We start from the raw sequence: 19741 nt of genomic DNA, 5'->3' as shown, positions 1-19741 counted from the left end.
CCTAGAGGAGGAGGAAGAAAGAAGCTGATTTAATCCTACCCCCACCCCATCAGTTTCACATCTGTTGCTGTACAGTTATTCACTTCCTGTATTCCATATGCCATACAGCCATTTTCTACACCATGCTGGAGCCTATCCCAGCTGTCTTGGGGGAGAGGCGGGGTACAACCTGGACTGGTGGCCAGCCAATCACAGGGCACATATAGACAAACAACCATTCACACTCACATTCACACCTATGGACAATTTGGAGTAGCCAATGAAGCTAACATGTTTTTGGAATGATGAAAATGTTGTTGGTCAAAATATTAAAAGAATAGAGTTGCAATCTAACATGAAAAGGTCTTAATTTTACAAGAATAACATCATTTTAGTATAGCATAGAGTAATTGAAATTTTAAAGAGAACATTTTTTTTAAAGCCGTATTATGAGACAAACAAAATAATGAATAAAGTTGTTTTTTTAAGTTAGAATGTTAGGATAATAAAGTAAAAATATGATGTCAATAAAGTCATAATTACTAGAAAAAAATGTACAAGAAGAAATTCAGTTGAAATGGTTGGCAAAAAACATCAGAAATGGTTAAAACGGCATTTGTAATTTTATGACAATACCCTCAAAATATGAAGAGAAAAAAGTCATATTCTAATAAGAATAACTTGTAAGATAAGGGAAAAAAATCATGTAGTAGTCAGGTAGTAGCACAGAGTACAAAGTTTAGTTGTTACCTTTGTCATGAGCGACCAATGCCAGCTGAATATGGGATGGGTTACTGGAGCTGAATCAAGCCTATCAAATTACAACAGTCACTTTTATTGCAAATACTGATGCAAAATCAGAGGAGAAGTCAACCGCAAGTTAGCAGGAGGTTTTAGAAGGGGGAGGAGTGAGCCTGTGCACAATAAAAACATAAAAAAAAACATTTTTATGGGCTTCTCAGTTCCTTTATTTATTTGCAATCCGGTTATTGCAAGAGGCTACAATGTATACTGCAATATGCATTTTAGATCATATCGCCCATTCCTATTTCAGAACAAAATGTATGCATTTTTTTAAATATTGTACCGTATATTATTCTTTAGATTTTGTTCCACTGCCCATCGAAGTCCATTGATTTCAGTTTACAATACATTGGAGCTATACACAGAAGCGTGCAATAAATACAAGACAAATCAAATAAATTGATAAATTGGTCACATACCCTTATAGAAAGAATGCATTATTTAAATAGGTAGTAGTCTTCTGTACAAAAATAGTCTCTGAATGAAAAATAGAGCAAAAAAGAGCAAATCAGGTGTCCCAACTTTTCCCACTGAGGGCCGCATACGGAAAAATCAAAAAGACGTAATAAAATGAAATGATTAGTATCAGAATGTCAGCTTTTTTCTTTACATTTGCCTTTTTGCTCCATTTCTCCGATACTTGCTGGGGTTTGTTTTGTTTCTTTCATTTCATATCTATAATGTGCCGCGGACCAATAATAAACAAGCCGCCGGCCGCAAATTTTGACACCCCTGCTTTAAGTGACATAAAACGTATTTTTGACCTGAAACACTCAAATAGACTAAGAATGACATGAAATGTGTAAGACCTATACCAGGACTTGGGGTGACACCCCTGACTCGTGCCGTACCCACCCCGATATTATAAGGGGGTCGTCTTGTATTTTTGTATCCTTGGATGAATATGGTCATTTTGACACAAAGCCTGCAGTCATCTCAAAATCAGAGATGGATGTTAAAAAACCTAAGGGAGGTCACATGACATCCGATACGGAGATGCTCAGTGAGTTGGCATTGGGAAAATGGCAGCAGTGTCAACATAAGCGCTTGTTGCCTCCTGTCCTGGCACAGTGGCGTCCATACAGACGGGGTTGGTCTTAAGATCAATCCCAGTAGAAATTGTCTGCTCCTCGCAGCCGTCCACATCCGCCAATCTCTGGAGCAGCAGCGTGTTGTCGGTTCCCACCCTCTTCACCTTGCTGTAATCCCGTTCCTGGAGCAGGAATGGCTGCAGGAACGCCGTTGTGTCCTCCGTGACCGGCTGGACCCCGTCACTGTCCACGGACCACTGTTTGTGGACAAATGTGGAGATGTTGATGTCGCTGCGGGACTTGACCGACTTGCTCAGCTGTGCAACTGCCGGCTTTGTGGTGCTCAACAAGAATTTTGAAGGGTCCGGTCCGAGAACGCCCTCGGTGATCATGATCATGCTGTCGGAGAGGCAGTGCTCTCGTGAGATCTGCTGGTCCGATGGGCTCGTGAACACCGACGGCCAGGTCTTCACCCTCCCTCCACTGGGAACATCTACACCACCCATGTCTTCTTTAGCGTCCGACCCCTCCTCCTCCCAGTCTTCAGCTTCCACCTGGTCCTCGGTTCTCACTGGACGGTCCTCGTTCTCTTTAGACTGACCCCCTTTATCTATTAGGAGGGTGTGGCTGTCACAGCTTCCCCGCCCCGAGTCACTGTCGGATGTGGAGCTCTCTGATTTGAAGCAACTGCTATGGAGCTCCTTGCTTTCCTCCAGGATCACCTGCTGCTCCTCTGGCACATACACCTCCAAGTACTCCACTAGAAGGTCCTCGTAGTTTGATGATGACCTCGGGGGGAAATCAGACACTACCAGTGCGCTGAAGATAGCTTCGGACTTGCCGTTCTGCGTGGGGAGAACAATGGCATTACTTCATTAAAACGAACTAATGTATGTGTAACTCAACGTAGAGCTTTATCCTATAAAAAGTCCAAACTATGACATATGCTTGGTAATGGTAATGGTTTTATTTCATTTGAACATGCATCAGATTACAATTGAATGCATCACATAATCAGTTCACAGTTCCACATGTCCAAAAGGAGTAGGAAGAAGCAAAGCTTATTAAATCCTACCCCTCCATCTGGTACTTTTACAATCAGTAACTGTTACATTTGTTCACTTCCTGCTTTCCTAATATAGTTTAAGGTTTTTTTTTGTTTTAATTTTATTTTTGTCACGTACCGAAGTACGAGGTGATATGACCATCCAATGACATAATGTGTACCATAGTAAGTGTCAATATAGTGATATATACACAGTCACATGACTGGTTCAAGACTCTTCATCCTTGTATTTAGCAAACATCAACTGCTTGTATTGTTTCTTGAATTGGCTCATCGTTGTGCATTGTTTGAGGTCCTTACTCAATCCATTCCATAGTTTGATTCCACATACTGAAATGCTACGGCTTTTTAACGTAGTCCTAGTATATAAGTGTTTCAAATGTACTTCTTCCCTGAGATCATATTTCTCCTCTCTTGTAGAGAAGTATTGGATGACATTTTTAGATAATTGGTTATTTTTAGCCTTATGCATTATTTTAGCTGTTTGAAGATTAACTATATCAGCAAGTTGAAGTATTTGTGATTTTAGAAATCACAGATTTTCTATCTCATAATTAGAAAAGTCAAAAGTAGGAGATACAAACTCTGCATGTACTGAGTGCCATGGGACGTTTCAACCTTGTATCTAATAATTGGGATCATATTGGGATATCCTCTCAATGAGCAACCTGCACCCATGTAAAAAGTCAGTGCCTCACCAGCCATGAACCTCACCGCTCACTGCTAGTATTCTATTCTATTGTATTTTAAGACAGCAGAAATGCAAGGACTCTGAGTGGACCACATTTACCTTAAGAAGTTGCTGATCGAATCCTTTTATTTTAGGACCAGGGACAGGCGGCAGAAGGCAGTGCTTCACGCTTCTCCCATGAAAATGAAGACAAATTAGACATCAGAATCAGAACAAGAATGATCACAGCTAAACAAAGGTCAAATTTGAATGAATGTCTACTCTGAATGCGCAACTGCAGGGTCTTGAGACACATGCTAACTCGCAAACTAGAGAGCTAGCGACTTAAACGGTAGCCTTCAAGTTATTTCCTTTAAACTTAAATCGCCAAAAACTTACCACTTCCACACAGATAGGGAGGATAACATGGTACATGATACCATACAACATCGATATCAAACTTGCGCGGGCCACACTAACATTAAACTTTCATATCGAGGCGGGGGCCTCAAACTAGTGTCCTGCGGGCCACATTTGGGCCACGGGCCGCGTGTTTGGGACCCCTGATCTACTGTTGCCTGCTTGTTAAGCCCTTTGAGGCTCTTTTGTGATTAAGGACTATACAAATAAACTTGACTTGACTTAAAACTACAGTTGCTTAAATCTTTCACCTTACCTGTGACTGTTCACGTGCAACAACCATGTAACGATGAGGAAGATGAAGAAACAAAACACCGTGATGACGATCCACGTTGACTTCTCTCGATGGAAATCTGTGACAGACAACATATACTGTATACAGTATGTAGTATATAAAAAAAAACAACACACACATTATTAATGAAAGCTTTGTCGGTGGTGGAGTTAAGAACATACTAAACGTATTTCAATGGGGTATTTTTATAATAAGTTTATTAGAACAGAAAAAGACAGATTGTAAAAAAAACAACCACGAAATAAAGTTTGTAAAATTTGATTGACTGAAAGAAGCCCCCTTTGGTCCCCCCCTTTCTTATATTTGCAAGGTGGTATAATGGTATTCTATCCATTATTATTCTTTCCACCACTCAATACAAAAAGATCCATCGATCTTCAATCCCTGCAGTCATGCAAGTGTAGAAAGGGAGGAGTAAAAAACTGAAATTGCTAAATAGTTTATGATTAGGTTGTCATGAATGTTCTGTGAATGTGTGTATGTGTACGCATGTCTGTGTGCGATAGCTTACAATCAGGAAAACGGATGCGGGAAGCAGAACTCCATTCACTCCAAAAGCCGTGATCGGGCTTGCAGCGCACCTGAACGAGGTAAGCGCCGCCCGACCGCAGACTGAAAATGTTAAACAGCTTCTGCTGGCCCGCCACGTGTGTCTGGATACACAAGAAAACATGTTTTAAAAAAACGTGTGTGTGCGAGCACTCTCCTTGGAAGACTCCCTTAGAGTGCGCTACTTCCTTTGAAACACAATTACATGACATGCACATACGGTACCTCCCACTCGTTTTCATGCTCCAGCCTGATGCCAATTTCGTAGATAAGCGTGATCCAGCCGGAGCGTGTGTCGGCCTTGCGGGGCGGCTGCCACGCCACCCGGAGGAAGGGCCAACCTTTGTCCTGCATGATGGTCAGCGACACGTTCTCTGGCGGATTGGGCTGGACTGAAGAGGAAGGAGGACATTGTGTTTAGGGAGAATACAATCATTCATTCATTCATTCATTTTCTACCGCTTTTCCTCACGAGGGTCACGGGGGGTGCTGGAGCCTATCCCAGCTGTCTTCGGGGGTACACCTTTGGACTGGTGGCCATCAAACGTCAGCCATTATTCATTCATTTTCTACCGCTTTTTCCTCACGAGGGTCGCGGGGGTGCTGGAGCCTATCCCAGCTGACTTCGGGCGAGAGGCGGGGTACACCTTGGACTGGTCGCCAGCCAATCACAGGGCACATATAGACAAACAACCATTCACACTCACATTCATACCTATGGTCAATTTGGAGTGGCCAATTAACCTAGCATGTTTTTGGAATGTGGGAGGAAACCGGAGTACCTGGAGAAAACCCACGCATGCAAGGGGAGAACATGCAAACTCCACACAGAGATGGCCGAGGGTGGGATTGAACCCATGTCTTCTAGCTGCGTGCTAACCACTCGTCCACCATGCAGAATAGAATCATTCATTAATTTCTGCAGCTTTTCCTAACGAGGGTCGCGGGGGTGCTGGAGCCTATCCCAGCTGTCTTCGGGCGAGAGAGGCGGGGTACACCCTGGACTGGTGGCCAGCCAATCACAGGGCACATATAGACAAACAACCATTCACACTCACATTCATACCTATGGACAATTTGGAGTGGCCAATTAACCTAGCATGTTTTTTTGGAATGTGGGAGGAAACCGTAGTACCTGGAACATGTAAACTCCACACAGAGGAGTGCGCAAGTGCGCATATTGTGGATTATTTCAAGTCATACTGTGTATTTCTACACGTATCATTAACTGCTGGTGGGAGGAGCAATAATTGCATTAAGTGTATTCAGCAAGTGAACATAGTACAACTTTGTGGATTATTTCAAGTCATTGTGTTTATTTCTGGTATGCATGAATGACTGTTGTGACACGTCTTAATGGTGTATGTACAGTCCCTGACAAAAGTCTTGTCGCTTATCCAAGTTGTAGGAACAACAAATAATAACTTCCTGATGAACTCTGGGAGTCCTGCAAGACTGCTTTCTTGGCCATTCCAGATGAGTTATTTGAGTCATTGCCAAGACGTATGGATGCAGTCCTCCAAGCTCATGGAAGCCATACACAATATTAATTCTTTTTTCCAAGGTACAATGACTTTATGTTCTGATGTTATTGTAGCATATTTGTGTATTCAACATTAAGTATATGTATTATTTCTACATTTTTTTGTATGCGACAAGACCTTTGTCCAAGCAAAATCTGACCTTTATGTCCTAATTAAATGATAAAACTCAATGAATGGTACAAAACTTTATTTTGATATAAAAAGCATAATCTAGAGGGCTTTGCCTTTCATATAAGTCATTTCTGATTCCAATTGAGCAACTACAAGTCAAGTTATTATTTGTTGTTCCTACAACTTGGATAAGCGACAAGACTTTTGTCAGGGACTGTACAGGTGGAAATGGTGTACTGGATTTGGTGAAAAGGGGGTCTCATTCCATGGAAAATGGCACACATCTCTCACCAATATAGACCACGTCGATGTCCACAGGGTCGGAGAAGGTGCTGCCCAGCCTGTTGGTGGCCACGACCGTGATGTTGTAGTTGACCCAGATGGACGTGTCGTTCTTGTTAAAGAAGCACGAGTTCTCCCCCGCCGTGACATAGTCAGGACATTGGTACACCGCATCGGAGCTGGAAGACAGGTCGTGGAGATCAGTGCCGTGAGAGATCACTTTTACATCACATTCTATAGTGGAGCAGCGGCAAAGCTCGACACGTCAGCTGAAATGGAAGTTAAGCTTGCTACTAACTTTTCTTTGCGGTAGTACAGAGCATACGTGGTGGGAAGTCCGCCGTCTGTGCCCGGCTGCCACCAGCAAGTGAAGGTCTCTTTTTCTGGGGAGCGACAGCTGGTCAGTGTGGGCTTCCCTGGAGGACTGTGACCTGGGATTGGAAGCAAGAACCCAGACCCACATGATACATTTAAAAGAAGCAGCATCTTTACGTCCATGAGTGGATGAAAATGGAAATGGTCCAATCAGACACAACATTAGGTACACCTGAACAGTCTATGAAGATCCAATATATTGTTTGTTTTCATTTCTATTAGGAATACTTCGATATGATGCTGTGTAATTCTACGTACACCACTGAAAAATAATCCCACCATTAACCCTTGTATTATGTTACAGGTCAATTTGACCCGTTTCAGTTTTTGTGTTAATGACCCTAAATGAGACAGAAGGTCAAAGGAAAAGTCACAAACTTTTCGTTTCCAAACTGAAACGGGTCAAATTGACCCGTAACATAATACAAGGTTAACAAATCATGCTAGTTAACCTTGTATTATGTTACGGGTCAAAGGACAGATAAGGTTAAAGGAAAAGTCACAAACTTTTTGTTTCCAAACTGAAACGGGTCAGATTGACCCGTAACATAATACAAGGGTTAAAAAAATCCAATTAATAATCACACAAAAAATAAAACATAATGGAAATAAAAATGTGAAAATACAAATTATGTTCTAATCATTAATTAAATGACTAATAAAGGCATATCTTGTATATTATCTTATTAGGGGATGGATAGAGATAGATGGATGGATGGATGGATAGAGAGATAGATGGATGGATGGATGGATAGAGAGATAGAGAGATAGATGGATGGATGATAGATAGAGAGATAGATGGATGGATGATAGATAGAGAGATAGATGGATGGATGATAGATAGATAGAGAGATGGATAGATGATAGATAGAGAGATAGATGGATGATAGATAGAGAGATAGAGAGATAGATGGATGGATGATAGATAGAGAGATGGAGAGATGGATGGATGATAGATAGAGAGATGGAGAGATGGATGGATGATAGAGAGATGGAGAGATGGATGGATGATAGATAGAGAGATGGAGAGATGGAGAGATAGATGGATGGATGGATGGATAGATGGAGTATTTGTGATTTTAGAAACACTTAAACTTGCTAAAATAATGCGTAAAGCTAAAAATAACAATACTAGAAAAGGACACGAGTCCGATTGAATAAGCGGAAAACAGGAAGCTGATTGGCTCATGGTGAGACACTGACATCTCCGCTACAGGTGGTATGACGCTTTCTTCCGGTCACCTTAAAAAAAAATTACCTTCAGCATGTGGCGTGCCGACAAGCAACAGCAGGCATGTCCACTTCAGAACGTTCCTCATCACGGCACCGCACCACTTAATGGAGAGAAAGAATAAAAAAAAAATAATAAATATGAGCCACATGCGGGGTTGTCATGGGACCCGCAGCGTTTGATGTTGAACAACATGTTTGCATGATGAAGACTAATAGCCGCAGGCGTGTTTTGTTCTGAAAAAGCTGAAGCTACCCAGGAAGAGCATGTCATAGAGCAGGTGTTAGCCTAAAGCTATTTCCTTATTGGCTCCTGATTGTAGACATGACATTCACTCCTCATTAATTACATACAGTATATTCTTTTTGGAACCAATAAACATTAAATATTCATATTCATATACATATATACTAGCGCTGGCTAATCTAATTTTTGAGAATTGTGATGATGGAAATGTATTTACAATCATGCAATGCCCAGATTATGTTAGTAATGGTAATGGTTTTATTTCATTTGAACATGCATCAGATTACAATTGAATGCATCACATAATCAGTTCACAGTTCCACATGTCCAAAAGGAGTAGGAAGAAGCAAAACTTATTAAATCCTACCCCTGCATCTTGTACTTTTACAATCAGTAACTGTTACATTTGTTCACTTCCTGCTTTCCATAATACAGTTTACTTTTACAATCAGTAACTGTTTCATTTGTTCACTTCCTGCTTTCCATAATACAGTTTAAGGTTTTTTTTTGTTTTTAATAATGATATGTGTGTACATAGTGTACATAGTGTACCCAAAATAGCTCAGAGGTAAAAAAAAAAAATCCTACCCCTCCATCTGGTACTTTTACAATCAGTAACTGTTACATTTGTTCACTTCCTGCTTTCCATAATACAGTTTACTTTTACAATCAGTAACTGTTTCATTTGTTCACTTCCTGCTTTCCATAATACAGTTTAAGGTTTTTTTGTTTGTTTTTAATATGATATGTGTGTACATAGTGTACCCAAAATAGCTCAGAGGTAGTGTATTCTTTATTATTAATTATGTTTAAGGCTGTAAATCCCTTCACCATACGCGTTACACACATTGTCAGACTAACTGAATCACAACAACTGACTATAAAGGCCGTGACACCCCCCCCTAAGGACAGAATGACAATTGTCCATATCACCGTGGCACAGATCAGATTAAACAATGTATTCATGTATTTATCCCCCCTTCAACGGCCTCACTTTTACATAAGGATTAAAAATGAAAATAAATAAATCCCGTCCATTTCTGTCTACCTCCCGCAGCTGGCACATGCGGTGTAGCCGATTACATAACTGGGCAATTGTGGAGACTTGCTGTTAGCACCAGCTAGCCCTTCACCTTTGACCCCGATGAGTACAGCAAGTGAGATAGATGAAATACGGATGCGGGAGAGTTGATCGGCAAGCTGCAGCGCTAACTAGAAGCACACATTTGCCAACATGGTGGAACAAGCGCTTTCATTCTGACGCCGTTTCATGTAAAGCAGGTAGCAATCTTGACTTGACAAGCTGTGTGACACTCATCATACACCTGGAGTCCCAGTCACGCTACGCTCCACCTCATCTCCTCTCTCCACCATGATCTGTTAATTGGCATTAAGGTCACGCCACTGGATTAGCCTCCTGCTGCATATAGCTGCTTTACGTAACCGGGAGGGCCCCCATAACCGAATAAGCTGCAAAGATGGGATAGCGCCACTGCAACGACAGCATGAGATAAAATAAGATATGCCTTTATTTGTCCCTCAGTGGGGAAATTTGCATTGCACAGCAGCAAGAGAACAGAAACAGTTAAGCAGTACAGAATACACAATATAAAAAAATAAACAATATTTTTTATTCATTCATTCATTCATTTTCTACCGCTTTTTCCTCACTAGGGTCGCAGGGGTGCTGGAGCCTATCCCAGCTGTCCAACCTGGACTGGTGGCCAGCCAATCACAGGGCACATATACACAAACAACCATTCACACTCACATTCATACCTATGGACAATTTGGAGTGGCCAATTAACCTAGCATGTTTTTGGAATGTGGGAGGAAACCGGAGTACCCGGAGAAAACCCACGCATGCACGGGGAGAACATGCAAACTCTACACAGAGACGGCCTGATACCAGACAAACCATGTGATAACCTATAGCACATCATGTTGAATGGCTAATGGATAATTCATATTCAATTCCATTTTGGAAAATATGCATTCTTTTTATTTTGTTTGTTTCTTTCGGCTTTTTCCTAATAAACCATATTCAACCACAAAACGGCGTGATTTATTAATTAATTTATGTTTGAAAACCCATGGCAGTGTGAAGTCGCGAAACTCAGACTATGATGTGCCGAGAGACTCAAGGCGCGGTGACTTGGTGTCTGTGTGTTCTTCATAAAATAGGATTTTTTTTTTTTTAAACGTTGCATTGTTTTCAAATTCTGTAGGTCGCTGCTGTTTTTTGTGCATGTTAATTAAGCTTACTGTAAATAAACAGGCCTCAACACCGGCATCAACATCTCGTATAGGGGTTAAGGTAGGGTGGGGGCAGTCAAGGTTAGAAAGCATAGGTACAGTATGCATTAGCAGCTAAGTGCTGATATTTTTTCCATTTGCTGTTACATTAAATACAACAGGACAAGGCTAAAAATTGAATGTGGTCAAGAGATGAATAAGCAGCATAAAGTGCATGAATAACTGAATTCCCTTTTCAAACATCTTTGTGTATCACGGTGCTGCAGCCGACTTCCTCTATCAAGCGTGCGTTATGATGGGTTTGGGTTGCATCTACACAGACTTAACTTAACTTAACTTAGCTTAACTTCACATTACAGTAGTGCTTGCTGGGTTTTATTGGCCTGGTTTTATTGGCGGGGTTTTGTATGAATGGAACAGATGAAATGCCTGCATGAATCTTGTTTAGCAGCAGCCTACACAAGGTTGAGGAGAGCTGCAATAAAAACAACAACGCTTCATAACATCAGCAAAATAAAAAGTCAAAATATTATTGAAATAAAGTGCTAACATTGCAAAAAATATATATGGAAATTATTTAACAAGAATGATGAAATATTTGGAAAATTAAAAAATGGCATCAGTGGGAAAAAATGCTTTTTTACCTACATCAGAGGGAAACGGTTTGCCCCCCCCCCCCCCAGGCACATTTGACTTTTTATTTGGCCTTTTTATTTGTGTGTGACGCAAACACTATGGAATAGAGTGCACTACTTCCCTGTAACCAGCAGAGGCGCTGTTGAGTAGACCCCAGCTAATTTGGTCATGGTAATGGTAATGGTTTTATTTCATTTGAACATGCATCAGATTACAATTGAATGCATCACATAATCAGTTCACAGTTCCACATGTCCAAAAGGAGTAGGAAGAAGCAAAGCTTATTAAATCCTACCCCTCCATCTGGTACTTTTACAATCAGTAACTGTTACATTGGTTCACTTCCTGCTTTCCTAATGTAGTTTAAGTTTTTTTTGTTGTTTGTTTGTCTTTTTTCACGTACTGAAGTACGTGCACATCATGACTGGTTCAAGACTCTTCATCCTTGTATTTAGCAAACATTGTTTGCTAATTTTTATTTTTTTGGGGACTATTGTTTCTTGAATTGGCTCATCGTTGTGCATTGTTTGAGTTCCTTACTCAATCCATTCCATAGTTTGATTCCACATACTGAAATGCTATGGCTTTTTAACGTAGTCCTAGCATATTGTTTCAAATGTAGTTCTTCCCTGAGATCATATTTCTCCTCTCTTGTAGAGAAGTATTGGGTGACATTTTTAGCTAATTGGTTATTTTTAGCCTTATGCATTATTTTAGCTGTTTGAAGATTAACTATATCAGCAAGTTGAAGTATTTGTGATTTTATAAATAAGGAGTTAGTATGTTCTCTGTAGGCGGCACTAAGAATTATCCTTACTACCTAACTAACTAATTTTTATTTGTATTGATTTTGGTTGGTTTGTGGTGTTTTGGATGTTTTTCATGTTCGAAATAAAGAAGAAGAAAAAAGTAGTTAGCAGTTAGCTTATTTTTACCTGACTTTCCTGGTACGTGACATATCAAAGGGGCAAGTAGTTAATTGAGTTTTCTTTTCACATATAGTGTGAATTGAATGACATCCTACTATAACAGACTGTCCAGCTAATCAGGGGTCAGTGTGGGTGACAGCTTGGTTTGACCATGGAATCTAACATTGTGATCCAGTATCGAGTTGATCAGCTTGCTGCTCTAACAGCCAACACTTCTCTCTCTTCTCTCTCCCTCACCTTCCACTGAACCAGACTAAACGCCAGCGGACATGCAGATCAGGCCCACGGAAATCCCATTATGGGCTCTACCATGAGCAGCATCCCAACTTCTCCCACGCATGAGGAAATAACCCTCACAACTAGTCAGCTGTCAGTCAAAAAGACACCAGTTTATTTAAATAAAAGAACTGTACAATCCTTGCTAAGGGTGGTATTGACAGCATGTTTCGTTGTTGTTGTTGTTGTAGCTGCTGAACTTCATCATAATGAGAGTTGTTTGTAATATTCCAAGTATTTGTATACTTGGAATTGTATTGCCTACTTATATTATTATGATTTTAATACGCAAAATGAAACCAATCAATACAACTCACCGGCCACTTGGTATGTTAGTACGTCCGTCGTCTCCGCCGTGGTGCCTCCCGTGGCGGCTCCCAAGAGAGCGGGCTCCTCCAACTGATTTGAACCGCAAGCGAGAAACACGCATTACCTGCAGGGCCCAGCAATTGAACCTGAGTGGGTAAGCTTTGCTAACATCACCAGTCTGTCAAGGGAAGGGAAGGGAGGGGGCGGGGCCACATTATGTCATAACCACGCCCCTTTGAGTTTGGAATGGCTAAAAACAGAACAATAACGATGTTTGGTGTTTTGGACACACAAAGTCTTATATCTTTTACATTAATGCCTTCTAGTCATGAGTCATAAGGTACTGAAATAAATCAAGACATCTAACAGCTATGTACTGTTTAGTCTTTTCAAAGGGATATTGTCATCTAGTGGGAAAAAGATCCCGCAAACTTGTATGGATTTTGGTCACCCTGACGCCATTTTGTGTGTATGTAGCTTTAGTGCTAATATGCATTTAGACTTGTTTAGTATTTTGGTCACCCCAACGCCATTTTGTATGTATGTAGCTTTAGTGCTAATATGCATTTAGACTTGTTTAGGATTTTGGTCACCCTGACGCCATTTTGTGTGTCTGTAGCTTTAATGTTAATATGCACTTAGCTTAGACCTGTTTAGGATTTTGGTCACCCTGACGCCATTTTGTGTGTATGTAGCTTTAGTGCTAATATGCATTTAGACTTGTTTAGTATTTTGGTCACCCTGACGCCATTTTGTATGTATGTAGCTTTAATGCTAATATGCACTTAGACTTGTTTAGGATTTTGGTCACCCTGACGCCATTTTGTGTGTATGTAGCTTTAGTGCTAATATGCTGGGTTCGTCCACCCTGTCAAGAACCTCCAATTGTGCATTTTTTACATGAATGCCGTAACCACAGTATATCACATACAAAATGTAACATCAAGGAGTGGGACAAGTGGACATAGCTATGTGGGCTACAGTGCTAACATGACACATGTTACATTTCCATAGCAACATCATGCTAGGTTAGCTTATTTGCTAGAGAAACCAAATCAACACTCACAGCTCTGTGACATGATTTTCTTGAAGATCCTTTAAGATGTGTAGTAGAGCCTGTTTTTGTGGGTTTTTTTTGTTAAATTGACACATTAAGTAGTATATCTTATAAAATAGGCAAGCATCTGTAAAACTGATGTTTAATGGACTTTAATGGAAAAATATGCAAAGGAAAATGTCAACACAAACCAGAAAAAATTAACAGCAATCTGAAAAAAGGACAGGTGGAAAGAAAGTTGGGGATGATGATATCGCTACAACCATAATACAACTTATTTGATTTATATTTTATATCAAATATCCTTATTCATTTGTGTGAGAAATAGCCAAATATATTATTAGTATTATTTGTATAACTACTTACCCTTTTGATAGACACCCTGTGCTCTCTGCAGGTGAGTAAATAATCACCCTTGGATACGCGATTGGGTACAGAAGCAAAAAAAAGTACATGAATGTTACTTAACTGTAAAAATCAATCGTCCTTGGTACAAAGTAGTAGCTTTCAAGCCATTGCAACACAACAATTTTGCAACTTTTTGTGTCATACGTCTCATTCCTCATTCTAAAATTGTGTGTTTATCATTCATCCCAAGGACAGCATGTGCTTTATGGCACTTCAGTGACTCTTAATACACTCTACATGCAGTGTCAACACACACACAGCTGTGCAAGTTATCCATTCACTCCATGCTAAAAACACTGCTGCATCCGCCTTTGTGGACTGTATCGTCCACAGTGTATGCTCATATCTCCATCTCTACGTCCACCCTTCCGATCTATTTGGGAATAAGTACAGAAAAGTAATTAGAATGTGATCACGCTTTGAAACACCAGAGCAAAAGATGGCCCTGTGTCAAGTGTGGCTGGGGAAATCTCTGACTCCCATCCTCTTTCAGCTCTGCTTAGAAGCAATAGTGTTATATAATGTCGCCATCTGCTCTTCCTGTTGATTTAAAAGTCAACAGTGGCCCATGCTGGATGCCACAACCGAGCAAGTGGATATCAATTATTTCCATCCCATTTGCCTTGTGTCTGACATACTTTCACCATAAGGGGAGTTTTATAGCCCACTTGTGTTAGTGTGACTGTATGTGTTAATGAATATGATGGACTTGACCTGACTCTACCTGCTGTTTGACTAATGCTCTTGTAGGAGAACAACACCCAAACAAGTAATACACTTCATCAGTACAGTATTTTCATTCTTAATTTAATTAGATTTCCATGTACTGTAGTGAATACTTGCTCAACTATACATGGCAACACAGTGACATCTAGTGGCATAAAAAAGGATAGCTTTATTCATCTCCAAAATAAATGAAACGTAAACAAAAGCCACATTAGTCCCATTATTTCAATTAAAGATTACACTCATATTATTACATAATTATGCTTACATATTATATTTTCTCACCGGCATGCTGGAGCCTATCCAGAGAGGCGGGGCACACCCTGGTCGCCAGCCAATCACAGGGCACATGTACACAAACAACCAATCACGTCTATGGACAATTTGGAGTCACCAATTCATCTAACAGGAATGTTTTTGGGATGTGGGAGGAAAAAAACAGGCATATTTATTTATCCAAATAATTATTGTTGTTATCATATTCATGTTTTGGAACATCCTGGGCTGCTCAGCCAACTTTTACTTTCCACGTCACGTTTCCACGTTTACTACATTTCACCTATGTAATGTTTTTTGGATCGCATTAACATTGATTGGCTATATGTTTTAAGACCCGCCCTCGATTATGTCATGCATTAAAGTGTATTGTATGATGTATTCTATTAACATATAATATGGTCATGGCTATGTTTAAAATAATGGACTTTGCATTAAAGTCCGAAAATGAAGCACCTTCCACAACTTGTATACATTCCAACTGGGCGTGGGCTAACGTAAGGACACGTCTCATTGGTTGACGATACCAGCAATCACGCCTACCTGGTACGTTATTGGCTGAGGCTATACAAGTCAAGTGTCACAATATTTCCAGAGGAGGTGGGTCAGCTCCTAGTTGACAAAAGCGATCTTGTCTCTGACGAACACTTTAGCGAATATAAACAACCCCAGGTCGTGTTCTGGATCGGGGACACACTGGCGAGTGTGTATCTTAAACGGTAAAATCGCCTTGTCTCCGCTGCGACGTCGTGGTCTCAAGCACCGGACTCTTCACCACCAACGGCACGACACAGCAGACGGCAAAAGAGAGCGAGAGAGAGAGGGGGGAGAGAGAGAGAGGCAGAGGCAGCAAAGTGGGACTTTATTGTTCGAAGCTAGCTAGCTAGCTTAGTGTTTAGTGGTGTATCGCTGAGGATCGCTGGCTTTATGGCTGCGAACTACGAGCCGATATATGGACTTTCAGAAGATGAGGTAAGTACACAAACCGGAGCTTGCTCGATCGTGTGCCGCTGCTGGACGGCAAGACAGCAGTAACAACACGGATGCTTCGGATGCTAGCATTAGCTAGCGGTCTAGCTAGCGAGCCCTCACCCACATTCCATAGTAATGTATAAGCTGCTGTCAGTCACTTTCCTGTTACCGTCTTTTCTAGCAGTTTACCTAAATTCGTTCCACATACAAAGGAGTGATATGTTCATCAATGCGAATCAAGTAATGAGTAATCGGTAAAGCCCAGATGTGCATACATAATACTATGTTCTGCTTATATGGGATAGCATCACCTGTCATCACGAACATTGAGGATATTTTCCCATCATATAGAGCTATAAAGTATGCGCCTGAAGATGCATAATGGCTATCCTAGCAGTTGTCATCACAGCTTAAGTGGGTCAGTAGAGCTGATCCCGATTAATGACTTTTCACTTGTTCCTTTTTGGGATGTCAAGAAGCAGATTGCAGGGGCGTGCCTCAGCATGATGAGTTACCTCCTCAGCGTTCCATCAGTCTTCTTATCTGCCACTATCTGTCACTACAGGGGGAGATTTGCATGCTTGGCAACTGGCTGGACTGAGCAGAGTTTCAATACTTCATAGCCTGGCATGTTGTACTAGTAGTGCATTGTACATTTTGCACACCTTTTGAAATTGAAAAGCCCTTGCATTTGAATGAGATGCGACAGAAACAGAGAGAACACTGAGACGTGTACTCTTAAGGCCAATAACATCAATATTATTTCTTGTTACAATGTTTTTTCTTGTTTAGTTTGTGAGCATCATTATAACACAAGAAAACAAGTTTATTAGATTATCAATTTTATTTTAAAAAAGGAGATACAAGGTCACATCATACACAATGTTTAAAGTGAATACATGAAATTATAATGACAATCGTTGATCTGCTAATTTGCATACAATGACTTGTCTAAAACGATAAAGTGAACTGCTTGACAATTAATCAAAATTAATTTGAAATTTTCATGCATCAACTTCTTGTTGATTCTTGAAAGTAATAACGCTCAGCGCTGCCATCTGTTGGCATCTAAGCAAACCACACACATCCATCCCGGGCGCAGTAATATACCATAGATCGTGAGCGCAGAAATTGATTGATTTGTGCGCTAACGATGGATCTATCTCGGACGCAGCGCTATCGATCGATCGCGCAGATCCATCGTTGGCGCGTAACACAAACATTGATGCTATGAAATTGAAATCCAATATGCAGAAGCTCTTGACGAGCGTAAGATGTTAAACCAGACCTGATCTGACTACCCAATAAGATGGATTAAACGTTTCTTTCTTCTGCAGCATGAAACCAGAGTGCTGCGGGTTAAGGTCATCGCAGGAATTGATCTGGCTAAGAAAGACATCATCGGAGCCAGGTGAGTTTCACAGAGCACGGAGTTGTATTTTATTTGTGAACACACCACACAAATATGCCGTGAAATAAGCCGAGCCAAGATATTGATGCCTGACCTCTGATGCACTTTTGTCAGCTAAAGTCTTGAACCTACAATTTCAAACACAATTAACACAACGCGTTGGTCATTTGTAAAAAAAAAACAAAAGAACTAAAAGGCTGAATTCTCAAGTAATTTATGTAGCCTCTTAAATCTTCCAGGTGTTAATATGTGATCATAACGCCCAAAGCGATATCTTTTAGTCAGCAGTTCCCTCTTCCATATTGTCCTTGCCTCCTTTTTTTCTAGTTTATGCCTCCTTCCTGCTCTTTCCTCAGATAATAGAGACTTACCATTCTTTTCTACATGAGCTTCTTCTATGTATTTCAGCATCTTGTAGGTGCAAGTAGAGGAATTAATGAAGCTGGTCTGAGGTCTGCTTTTGTGTGGCGTTATGCAGGACCAAATAATGCCAGGACTGCTTCACGGATGTGGGAAGTGGTGATGACACAGCATATTTACCCATGTCGTGCACTAGACGTGAACACACTTGACAAGGTGCAAATACGTCATGCGGGAGTGTGGTTATTTTGTGCCAAAGCAAATCATTAAAAAAAAAAATGTAAACACCGCTTAACACTGTAGCTAACACAGCTATGCTAGCATTGCTATCCTTTGTGTCGTCCTGTCCCACTCCTTAATGTTACGCCGTGTTCCCTGTTGGGCCTGGAATTCTTTGTATAGCATGTTCTGTTCTTTTATCGTTTATGCCCTGAGCAGCCACTTTTGTGTTATGCTAGCACTATGCTAGCTTTACATTAAGTTGCATCATTCCAAAAACATGCTAGGTTAATTGGCGACTCCAAATTGTCCATAGGTATGAATGTGAGTGTGAATGGTTGTTTGTCTATATGTGCACTGTGATTGGCTGGCGATCAAGCCAGGGTGTACACCGCCTCTCGCCTGAAGACAGCTGGGATAGGCTCCAGCACTCCCCGCGACCCTCGTGAGGATAAGCGGTAGAAAATGAATGAATTAATTAATTCCAAAAACATGCTAGGTTAATGGGCGGCACGGCGGTCGAGTGGTTACTTCACAGACCTCACAGCTAGGAGACCAGGGTTCAATTCCACTCTTGGCCATCTCTGTGTGGAGTTTGCATGTTCTCCCCGTGCATGCGTGGCTTTTCTCCGGGTTTCCTCCCACATTCCACAAAAACATGCTAGGTTAATTGGCGACGCCAAATTTTCCATAGGTATGAATGTGAGTGTGAATGGTTGTTTGTCTATATGTGCCCTGTGATTGGCTGGCCACCAGTCCAGGGTGTACCCCGCCTCTTGCCTGAAGACAGCTGGGATAGGCTCCAGCACCCCCGCGACCCTCGTGAGGATAAGCGGCAGAAAATGAAATGGGCAGCACGGTGGTCGAGTGGTTACTTCACAGACCTCACAGCTAGGAGACCAGGGTTCAATTCCACTCTCGGCCATCTCTGTATGGAGTTTGCATGTTCTCCCCGTGCATGAGTGGGTTTTCTCCGGGTTTCCTCCCGCATTCCAAAAACATGCTAGGTTAATTAGCCACTCCAAATTGTCCATAGGTATGAATGTGAGTGTGAATGGTTGTTTGTCTATATGTGCCCTGTGATTGGCTGGCCACCAGTCCAGGGTGTATCCCGCCTCTCGCCCCAAGAAAGCTGGGATAGGCTCCAGCACCCCCGCGACCCTTGTGATAATAATCGGTAGAAAATGACTGAATGAATACAAAACATCAGGTTCTATGGTTGTCATCATAGTCCTCCCCTTGACCTTCTATGTTGATGTGTCGAAACAGCTTGTAAAAGCCAAACATCTAATCCTTTAGATGC

At 41.2% G+C, this 19741-nt stretch overlaps 2 protein-coding genes across 9 annotated transcripts in view; one reads left to right on the top strand and one right to left on the bottom strand.

Annotated features, from left to right (window-relative positions):
• Positions 1-923: 923 nt before the first annotated feature.
• Positions 924-13168, bottom strand: prlra (prolactin receptor a). 2 transcript variants are annotated; one of them, XM_058054697.1, is made up of 9 exons: positions 13018-13168; positions 8385-8460; positions 7050-7182; positions 6761-6930; positions 5040-5206; positions 4777-4918; positions 4227-4323; positions 3671-3743; positions 924-2659 (listed from the first exon to the last, which is right to left on the bottom strand). In XM_058054697.1, the coding sequence occupies exons 2-9, from the start codon at positions 8443-8445 to the stop codon at positions 1784-1786; spliced, it is 1719 nt and encodes a 572-aa protein (XP_057910680.1). In that variant the 5' UTR covers positions 8446-8460; positions 13018-13168; the 3' UTR covers positions 924-1783. The 2 variants fall into 2 exon arrangements, with proteins under 2 accessions (XP_057910680.1, XP_057910689.1); XM_058054706.1 differs by having other exon boundaries at positions 3671-3740.
• A 2876-nt stretch (positions 13169-16044) lies between these two features.
• nedd4l (NEDD4 like E3 ubiquitin protein ligase) overlaps positions 16045-19741 on the top strand; it is a 54239-nt gene continuing 50542 nt past the window's right edge. For 4 of the 7 annotated variants that reach the window (XM_058053944.1, XM_058053927.1, XM_058053916.1 and 1 more), the window contains exons 1-2: positions 16045-16448; positions 17786-17859. In XM_058053944.1, the coding sequence (XP_057909927.1) occupies positions 16404-16448; positions 17786-17859 (119 nt within the window). In that variant the 5' untranslated portion in view covers positions 16045-16403. The remainder of the gene's footprint in view (positions 16449-17785; positions 17860-19741) is intronic. The other 3 variants (XM_058053953.1, XM_058053962.1, XM_058053938.1) reach the window with 1 other exon arrangement.

The sequence above is a fragment of the Doryrhamphus excisus genome, chromosome 2, assembly GCF_030265055.1.
Source record: "Doryrhamphus excisus isolate RoL2022-K1 chromosome 2, RoL_Dexc_1.0, whole genome shotgun sequence".
Classification (NCBI taxonomy): domain Eukaryota; kingdom Metazoa; phylum Chordata; class Actinopteri; order Syngnathiformes; family Syngnathidae; genus Doryrhamphus; species Doryrhamphus excisus.
Note: the sequence above shows the minus strand (reverse complement) of the source record. Positions and strands in the feature narration are given on the sequence as shown.